Here is a 10,342-nt window from a genome sequence, read left to right as displayed (position 1 = left end):
TAGAATCCAAATATATAAAGATTTATCCCAACTCTGAGATTCAGGACAGGCTCCAAAGCTGCACAAAGAAACCCTGTCTCGAAAAAACAAAAAAGAACAACAACAAAGTTATCACAATAATAAAAAGATAATTCAAAATTGAAAGGCAGTCTTCCAAAGATTATAAACAAATGGCCCATGAGCACATGTAAAGCACACATCTCTTAACTGAATGAAAAGAAAAGAAAGAAGGAAGAAAAGGACATGGCTGCTCCTAGGTGTGGTGGAGGAGAAAGTTTATTATAGATAATAGGGAGAGCATGGCCAGAGCCAAGGGCATCTGAGAGAGTCCAGCGTGGGCATGACCAGACTGAACTGGGCCATGTGGGGAGTGGGGGGATGGGAGAGAGGGGAACCAGGTGCAGCAGGTGGAGGCCCAAAAGAGAGGAGATAAAAGGACCGGGTAAACAAAATGGTTGGATTATATAGGAAAGGACAGCTGGGGAGAGGGAAGCCCAGCCCATGGGCTGGAGAAATTTAGGGTAGGGGGTGGGGTACCCCAGCCAAGAGGGCCCTGTAACAGGTCGAGACTGAGGGATGTAGGGAGAACCTGGCAGCCTGCACCCACTTTGATACATTAAATAGGCATCTCAGCCATTCGCCCCAGGTTTGAGACCTAACATTAACCCTCAGGGAAATCAAAAGAGAAAGCACAGTGAGCTTCATACCGGCTAGGGTAGCATTGCATGGTGAGGGTGGGGAAGCTGGAGCCCTCACACACAGCTGGGGGAATGTAAAATGTTTCAGCTGCTTGGGAAAACAATTCCTACAAGAACAAAAACGGAAGTTACCGCCTAACCCTGCAATTCCACTCCCAGGCATATACCGAAGGGAGTGAAGACGTGCGTTCTCACAGAGAAATATGTAGAGAAATATTCATAGCCGCGTGGTTCGTAATAATGAGTAAGTGGGAAAACATGACCATCAACCAATGCATAGATAAACAAATGTGGTATGCCCATATGATCATATATTATTCAGCCATGGAAAGGTTGACACATGGCTACAAGCATTCATGAAGCTTGGAACTCTTGAGTTCCAAAAGAACTGGCAAAAGAAGCCAGACAGAAACAGTTGTAGTGCACGACTCCATTTCTGTGAAAATCAACGTCCTAGTTAGGTTTCTATCACTGTGATAAAGACCACAGCCAAAGGCAGCTTAGGAAGGAAAGGGTTATTTGGCTTGCATACCCAGAGCCACAGCTCCTCGAGGGAAGCCAAGGCAAGAACTTGAGGCAGGAGCCTGGAGGCAGGAGCTGAAGCCGAGGCCATGGAGGGGTGCTGTTTTACTGGCTTGCTCCCCCTGGCTTGCTCAGCCTGCTTTCTTATAGAACCCAGGACCACCGGCCCAAGGGTGCCACCACCTACAAGTGGACTGGGCCCTCCCACGTTGATTATTAATTGAGAAAAAGCACTACAGACTTGTCTACAGGCAATCTGATGGAGGAGCTTTCTCAACTGGGGTTCCCCTTCCCAGATGACACTAGTCTGCACCCAGTTGACAAAGGAAAAAAAATACATTGCCAGAACAGTAGGAAAACAGGAAAATCCAGAGATGTAAACTAGGTTAGTGTTAAGAGAAAACAAGAAGCTCATGGGCAAGTGAGCACAGGGTTTCCTTTGGAGAGTGGTAAAAATATCCTAAAGTCGGCTGTGGTGGTAGCCGGACAGCCCTCTGAGCATAGCAAAAAACCATGGGGTCAAATACTTTCAACGGGTGTGTGTAGGGCAGAAGAATTACATCTCAGCACAGTTGAAACTTGTATCTCTGAGAAAAAGCTGTGCAGATGCACATTTCAGATGATAAGACATCTCTCATCAAGTATACAAGCCCAGAGACGTCAGAAACATTGGTGTCATTGTGGCTCTCTGAAGGACACCCCAGTGGGAACCTTGGACAGCTTGTCATTTGCTAGAAGAATTCTTTTTTTAAAAAAAAAAAAAAAATATATATATATATATATATATATATATATATATGATTTATTTTTATTTAATGTGCATTGATTGGTGTTTTGCCTGCCTGCATGTCTATGTGAGGGTGTCAGAAGCCCTGGAACTGGAGTTACAGACGTGAGCTGCCATGTGGGTGCTGGGGATTGAATCTGGATCCTCTGGAAGAGCAGCCAGTGCTCTTAGCTACTGAGCCATCTCTCCAACCCCCCCCCCAAAGGATTCTGAAGAAAACAAAGGTTTCCTGATGCTTATGGCGGTGGTAATGTGATGGTGGCATGATAGGGGTGGGGATGATGGTGAGAAGTCAGTGATAGAGATGATGGTGGTGATAGAGATGATGGGACGGTAATGTCAGTGATATGATGATGGTGATTACAATACTGCTGATGTGATGAAGATGAGGGTGATGATGATGATGATCTGGTAACGATTATGATGATATAATAGGGATGATAGTGGTGATCATGACGATGATGATAATAATAAGGATAATGGCTGTAGTGCTGGAGGTGAAACATGCGGCCTTTCACCTGCTAGGTAAGCTCTACCACCGAACTGCATTCCCAGCACCCTCCCTTGGATGAGCAAATTCGGGACCACCCAAGAGCTGAAAACCACTGTCAAGAGTGGGGTTTCTGGTGTAACTGAACCAGAGCCTGTTTAGACCCTCGACTCTTTCCCTGAAGGCTTTCTGCAGGTATCTACACCTTCCACACTGTCCTTCCAGCGTGGTTGGAGACTCAATACCTCTTAGCTTTGGCATCCTGGTCAGGCCGCTCGGGCAGAGTACCAACCAGCATGGGACAGGGCAGCTGCCATTTCTGGGAGAGTAACGGGAGATGAGGCCAGATTCTGAGAAGGCAGCATTAGCCGGGGTGAGATGTGACGATGTGGCCTGGGGTCTGCGGATACTTGTTGATCACGTACACACTTGGGGGTGTCGAGAACTAGCACCCCCCTTGCCCACTTTTACCCACCTCATAACCAGTATGATTTTTTTTTTTTTGCCCCCAGAAGGTGCCTGTGAGTCACTCCACCCATGGAAACCTCCCTGTTCTAACCTCAGGCAAGTCAAGAGTGGGCAACAGTCTCTCATCCCCTCCTAGCTCTCACCAGTACTAGCTTGCTCAAACCTGGGGCAGGGCTGGGATGGTGTATGGACAGGAAGTGGGTACCAGCTGTGAACATCTCTCCCCACTACCCAGGGAGGAGGGGACAGTCACATGTATTGAGACAGAGTGCCGATCGAGCCTGATTCTAAATGCTGCACCTCCTCTTCATGGGCCCTCTCCCGGGACATCGTCGTTATCCACCGTTTTGGGTGAGGAGCTGAGACAGGAGAAGGCCTAAGCACCCGGCCTAGCCAACCCTGGAGCCCAGGCCACCCTCCACAGCCGCCGGCTCCTCACAGCTTACACACTCTGAGCAGAAGCAGGGGGTAGTCAGTGTGGCCTGCTGGGCCACACCAGCGTCCCACACCCCAACACCTTTGCTTGGCAGATGCGGCCCTGGCCTTCACAGCTGACTTCCTGAAGGCTGTCACAGGCCGGATGAGGAGGTGACAACAGGGTGGGTGCTGGTGGGGACCTGTGACCACACTCTGGGGGCAGGGCAGGAAGCAGTAGTGATGTGACGGTGACTAGGGTGGGCCTGCCTGGGGATCGCAGCACCATTTCAAAAGCCTCCGTCCTCGGGAGCGAGCGCAGGTGTCTCCGGCCCTGCAGCATCTCTGTGGGACTTCAGGTAGGGGAGAGGAAGGGCGGGAAGCAGGGAGGTTGGGATACCCCGGCAAAGAGAATTGAGAGGCAGAGCCGGAAGTGCGGGGGGGCCATAAAACAGGAGCCCTGGGTCTCTGACAGCCTTCAGGTCCATCACTAATTCCTTCGTTGGTCTTGTGCCCACTCTGGGGCTCGTGTGTAAATGAGATTGCCCACCGTCTCAGGGGCTATTTCAAGTCCTGGCAGTTAGTCTTTAAAAGATAGAAATGGGCCGAGTGTGGGGTACACACCTATGATTTCACCACTGGGAAGGCAGTGAGAGCCTGTCATAGAAGATACAGGGAAGGGGAGGGGAGGGAAGGGAAAGAAAGGGAGGGGAGAGGTGGAGAGGGAAGGGGAGGGAAGGGAAGGGAAGGAGAAGCTAAAACCTGTAAATAGACTACCTGACAACAGAAGAGTTCCAGAAGGAGACTGATGTCTGTGGGTCAGCACCAGGAGCGTTCTGGTCACCTAAGGAGGGTGGCCAGAAAGCTTGACAGGATTCTCCTTTGCCTGTTTATCTCCCGGCCTCACATGTCACCTGAATTCTGCCTCCAAGTCACCGCTTTGGGTAGAGCATGAAAGCCTGCAGCTAGGTGGGAGGGACCCTTCTGCGTATGGCCGACAGCAGAGGAAAAAGATCTCTGAGGGCCCCAGAAGGAGATAGAGCAATGGTTCTCAATCTGTGGGGTCGAGACCATTGGAAAAAGACACGTATTTCCGATCGTCTTACGAGCGAAGACACTGCTCAGTAGCAAAATTACAGTTATGAAGTGGCAATGAAACTTAATTTATGATTAGAGGTCCCTAAGATCATTGGAAATACGTTTTCCTATGGTGGCAACCCACAGGTTGAGACCCATCGGGGTGGAAAGGAGCTAGACGGGGATTCAAAAATAGGCCCCGAAGCCGTCTCAAAGCAAGGAAGAACCTTCACTGGCAGCAAAGTAGGTGCCGGTCTCTGCCATTAAGTCCAAGTCTGAAGAACTTGGTGAAGAATGTCAAGGCAGGAGACCTGAGCAGCCGATGGGGCTGGCAAGGACACCCTCACAAGTCTGTCACCCTAGAGCCAAGGGCACAGACACAGGGCAGCCATCATTCATTGCAGAGTTGGGGCTGGCACCCTTCCAGGAGGCTCAGAGCAGCCCCACGGGAAGTGCCGGGAGAGGAAGGGCGCTCACTGCCTCTCCATACCTGTAAGGGAGAGACAGAAGTGAGCACTGGAACTAGAGACAGGGAGAGACAGAATTAGCTAGGAGCCATGCCTGGGGCCACAGGCTTAGTTAGGATCCTCGTTCCTCTGTAGGGTCACACGTTCAAGGCCAGCCTGGGCTACGGAGTGACTTCAAAACCATCCTGAGCAACTTAATGATACCTTGTCTCAAAATAAATAAATAAAAAGAGGTAGAGTGTGTGTGGTTCAGTGGCAGGGCCACTCTACTATATGTAAGGCTCTGGGGTCCATCCCTGGAATAGGAGAGGAGAATGAGGTAGAAAAAGGCACCCTATTCTGGGTAGAAAATGACACTTCTCCAAAGCCTTACCTATGATAAATGCTTTGTCCCTTCTGTATGGTCAGAGTCATCTCCCTAGCCCCCATCAAGTATTGTCCAGGATCAAAGCCATCCGTCTTGATTCCCACTAAGTCGGAGATAGTGAAATCTCAGCACAGGGCTCTTCCTGGCTGTGTGACTCTGGGCTATATGTTTAACCTTTCTGGGTCTCTTTGCACAGTGGACCAAGCCTGTGAGAGCCAGTCCGGCTCTGGCGCGCCATAACTAAAGAGAATTTCAGTCTCTCTCCTTGAGGATCGCTCATCGTCTTCGTCGTGAGTGAGTGAGGTCAGCATCTTTCATCCCTGTTTCCACAGCTTGCCAGTGCTCACGGCAGCCGTCCCCACAGCGGCCATGGCCAGGCACCTGTTCCTCCTGGGCCTTGTCCTGATGCTGCCACCACCCACCCCTGCTCCCTGTTACACTGCCACTCGGTCAGAATGCAAACAGAAGCACAAAGTCGTGCCAGGTGCGTGGCTGGCTGGGGAAGGCGTGGACGTGACCACCCTCCGCCGCTCCGGCTCCTTCCCGGTGAGCACACAGAGTTTCCTGAGGCCTGACCGCACCTGCACCCTCTGCAAAAATGCCCTGAAGGGAAATGCTATACAACGCCTGCCCCTGGCCATCGCCCACTGGCGGCCTCATAGCTCGGGCTGCCAGCGTAAAGTGGCCACAGCCAAGGTCAGCTCCACGGAGGGTGTGACCCGGGATGCAGCTTCTAACATTAAAAACGACTGGCGCGTGGGCCTGGATGTGAACCCCAAGCCCGAGGCAAACATGCACGTGTCCATGGCTGGCTCCCACTCTAAGGCAGCCAACTTTGCAGCCGAGAAGGCCCATCAGGACCAGTACAACTTTAATACCGACACAGTGGAGTGTCGCCTGTACAGGTAAGAGCCGGGCCAGTGGAGAGAGGAACCAGAACAGCAGTGGGACACTCCAAGGGGTCTAGGAGCTCTGGAATAGCAGTATGCTGTGACCCTTTAATACAGTTCCTCATATTACGGTGACACCTCCCCCCCAACCAATTTCATTGCTACTTCATAACTGTAATTTTGCTATTGTAATGTATATATCTGATATGCAACCCCACTTCGGGGTCGCCACCCACAGGTTGAGAACCACTGCTCCAGATTGATTTCTGTTGCTGTGATAATAATGTCCTGACCAAACAGCAGCTAAGGAGAGAGGACTTGTTTTAGCCCCACTTCCAGGTTAGAGTCCATTTTTGCATGATGTCAAGGCAACAGGAGCTTGAAGCAGCTGGTCACATCATACCCACAGTCAAGAGTAGGGAGAGAAATGAATGCCTTCATGCTTAGTACTCAGCTTAGTACTCAGTACTCTCTATTTGTATACAGTCCAGGGTCCAAAACAGGAAATGGTATTGCCCACTTTCAAGCTGGGTCTTCCTACATCAATGGAGGCCATCAAGACAATCTCCCCCACCCCCCAGGCATGACCACAAGCCAACCAGAACTAGATAATTCCTTATGAGACTCTGGTGATCTTAGATTGCGTCAAGCTAACAAAACTACCCATGGTACTGGTCCTTAGATTAGAGGCCCTGTCTGTCTGTCTATCTGTATCTATCTGTCTATCCACCCACCCATCCATCTATCCATCCATCCATCCTAGGCCTCCTCTATTATGAGCACCCACATCTGGAGAAAAGGGGATGGAAACAAGACTGTTCCTGAGCCCTAGCTGGGTGACATTTAGGTACAGGCAGGGAGCACCTAAGGCCTCTCCCAGGCATTGCCAACCTCCCACGGGGCCCTTCGTGAGTATGGACAGAGACAGGAGACCTGGCTGTGTCCTCCCTCCTCATTGCATGGATACACAGTGACTCCACATCATCTGCACTTGTCTCTCAGGCTTTTAAAAGCTAGTTCTACTTCATTTATTCATGTATGCATTTATTTAGTGTATCTGTGTGTCACAGTAAGTGTGCAGAGTTCAGGGAACAACCTGTGAGAGTCACTTCTCTGTTTCTTTTTCTTTTCTTTTATTTATTTATTTATTTATTTTGGTGGCTTTTTCGAGACAGGGTTTCTCTTGTGTCATTTTGGTCTCTGATCTCGCTCTGTAGACCAGGCTGGCCTCGAACTCACTCTGTCTCCCGAGTGCTGGGATTAAAGGCGTGTGCCACCACCACCGCCCGGCTCATTTCTCTGTTTCTACTGTGTGAGTTCTGGGGATGAAACACAGGTTGATAGGCTTAGCAGCAAGCTTTACCCACTGAGACACATTAGCCCTTACCCCACATGCACACGCTTTACATTTTTAGATATTAAACATTAATTTTCACTAACAATGAGTTTCACTATGTGTATATATTTTGATCATATTCTTTCTTATCCCGACTCTTGTTAACCCCTTCTTTTTCCCACCTGTCCCCGTCTGGTCCCATTCCACTTTCGTGTCTATATGCATGTACGGGGGAGGGGTCTGGAAGGCTGAATTGAATCAGGGAAATACCACCCACTAGGCTCACCTAATGCTCTGCTCTCCCCACAGTTTTCGCCTGGTACAAAAACCCCCACTGCACCCCGATTTCAGAAAGGCACTCAGGGACCTTCCCCCCAACTTTAACACCTCCACAAAGGATGCTTATCACAGGCTCATCTCCTCCTATGGCACCCACTTTATCACGGCTATGGACCTAGGTGGCCGCGTCTCCTCCCTCACGGCCCTGCGCACCTGCCAGCTGACCCTGGACGGGCTCACGGCGGATGAGGTAGCCGACTGCCTGCAGGTGGAGGCCCAGGTCAGCATCGGCACCCTTGCCAGCTCCTCAAACGAGTTCAAAGCCTGTGAGGAGAAGAAGAAACAGCACAAGATGTCCACCTCCTTCCACCAGACCTACCGAGAGCGTCACGTCGAGGTGGTTGGCGGCCACCTTGATTCGACCAACGACCTGCTCTTCGGGAACCAGGCTACACCGGAACAGTTCTCAACCTGGATAACCTCACTGACCAGCAGCCCCGGTCTGGTGGACTACAGCCTGGAGTCCCTGCATGTGCTCGTGGAAGATCTGGACCCGAGGCGGGAGGCGCTGAGACAGGCTATCAGCCATTATGTGGTCAACAGGGCTCGTTGGAAGGACTGTAGCCGGCCCTGCAGGCCAGGCCAGCATAAGAGTACTCGTGACTCCTGCCAATGCATGTGCCACAATTCGAAGGTCACCAGCCAGGACTGTTGTCCACGACAGAGGGGCTTGGGCCAGCTGATGGTGACCAATATCCGTGCCAAGGGTCTGTGGGGAGACTACGTCACAGCTTCTGATGCCTACGTGAAGGTCTTCTTTGGTGGCCAGGAGTTTAGGACCAGTACAGTGTGGAACAATAACGACCCTCAGTGGCCTGACAAGATGGACTTTGGGGATGTGCTCGTGGCCACGAGCGGACCCCTGCGGGTGCAGGTCTGGGATGCTGACAATGGCTGGGATGACGACCTTCTTGGTTCTTGCGACAGGTCTCCCAAGTCTGGTTTCCATGAGACGAGATGTAACCTGAACCACGGCACTGTGACATTCTCCTACCATGTCAAGTGTTTGCCCCACCTGACTGGAGACACCTGCCTAGAGTATGCTCCCCTGGGACTTCTAGGAGCTCCTCCAGGAAACCGCAGTGGGGCTGTGTGGTAAAAAAAATAAAAAATAAATAAAATAAAATAAAATAAAATAAAATAAAAAGCCCTAAAAGCTGGGCGTAGTGGCGCACGCCTTTAATCCCAGCGCTTGGGAGGCATAGACAGGTGGATCTCTGTGAGTTTGAGGCCAGCCTGGGCTACATAGGGAGACCCTGTCTCAAAAAAAACAAAAAACAAAAAACAAAAAAAAAAAACGAACAGCAAAATACCACACCCTGAAAGCACTCCAGTGCTCAACTGAGTTCTCCCAGGGGAATCCACAATGGCTTAGTAGGCAGCAGAGGCTGAGACCTGAACTTCCCACTGAAGTGGCTAAGGTTACACAACAGAGCTTCCCTGACCTCCCTGTCCACGCTGCCTCCGCCCTCCAGTGCCGCCACGCCTGACAGCAGCCGGGAGTCCAGCAGCAAGCCAGGAGGCGGTGCCCACCGAGCTTCCAGGCCCTCCCTCCGTGGCCTCGCAAGGTCATAGGTCAAGGTCGGCATCTGTTAGAGCCGACCCCCGTCCCCGATTCCCGTGTGCCTTCTGCTCCTCACTCTGCTCCTGACAAGTCAAGGCCTGTGTCACCAAGCACATCACAGCTTGACACAGGACCAGTAAATATGATGCGATGGTAAGCATGCTGGTGGCGTGGGGGCAGAGAAGAGGGGACAAAGGAAGCCCCAGGGGTAGATGTCTATGTCCAACCACCCAGTTTTATGAAATGGACAATCCATGAATGTAAACAAGCTGGTTGTTGTTTTTTTGTTTTTTCTACTTTTGTCGCTAATGTGGAACTCCAAAATACCTTACCCCCCATCAAGAAACAGCAGCATAAACTCAGTAATAAATGGTGATGGGCATTCAGTTTCTGGCTGAAAGACAGTGTGGGATGGTGGGGATTGCGGTGAACCGGCAGGGGAGGCTTTAAGTGGCTGCGGCTCTACTCAGAGAATGCAAGCCCGGGACCACAGGGTCTTCTCACTTCTTTTACATTTGTCATGAGTGCATGAGGATGGGTGTATGAGTGTGTGTGTGTGCGTGTGTGTGTGTGTGTGTGTGTGTGTGTGTGTGTGTACATGCTTGCATGTATGTGTGCCATAGCACAAGTGTGGAAGTCTGAGGACAACACACAGGAGTCAGTTCTCTTCCTCCATCATGTGGGTTCCGGTTCATCATCACACTCAGGGAATCTTAACTCAAATCATCAGCTTTGACAACAAGCACCTCAACCCTCTGAGCCGTCTCCAGCCCCTTCTCACCTCTCCTCCTCTCGTCAAGATTTTTTATTTTATGTATATGAGTGTTTGTGCACATCTGTATGTGTGCCTGGTATCAAAAGAGGCATCAGGTCCTCTGGAACTGGAGCTGCAGGTAGTTGTGAGCCAGCATGTGGATGCTGGG

At 50.9% G+C, this 10,342-nt stretch overlaps 1 protein-coding gene across 2 annotated transcripts; it reads left to right on the top strand.

Moving 5' to 3' along the window:
* Positions 1-3,624: 3,624 nt before the first annotated feature.
* On the top strand, positions 3,625-9,805 carry Prf1 (perforin 1). 2 transcript variants are annotated; one of them, XM_042265987.2, is made up of 3 exons: positions 3,625-3,738; positions 5,487-6,195; positions 7,826-9,805. In XM_042265987.2, exons 2-3 carry the CDS (start codon positions 5,660-5,662, stop codon positions 8,952-8,954), a joined length of 1,665 nt encoding a protein of 554 aa, XP_042121921.1. In that variant the 5' UTR covers positions 3,625-3,738; positions 5,487-5,659; the 3' UTR covers positions 8,955-9,805. The 2 variants fall into 2 exon arrangements, with proteins under 2 accessions (XP_042121921.1, XP_006972765.1); XM_006972703.4 differs by having other exon boundaries at positions 3,637-3,738; positions 5,623-6,195.
* The last annotated feature ends 537 nt before the right edge of the window (positions 9,806-10,342 follow it).

Source organism: Peromyscus maniculatus, chromosome 21, assembly GCF_049852395.1.
Source record: "Peromyscus maniculatus bairdii isolate BWxNUB_F1_BW_parent chromosome 21, HU_Pman_BW_mat_3.1, whole genome shotgun sequence".
Lineage (NCBI taxonomy): Eukaryota > Metazoa > Chordata > Mammalia > Rodentia > Cricetidae > Peromyscus > Peromyscus maniculatus.
This window is presented reverse-complemented; position numbering and strand designations above follow the sequence as displayed.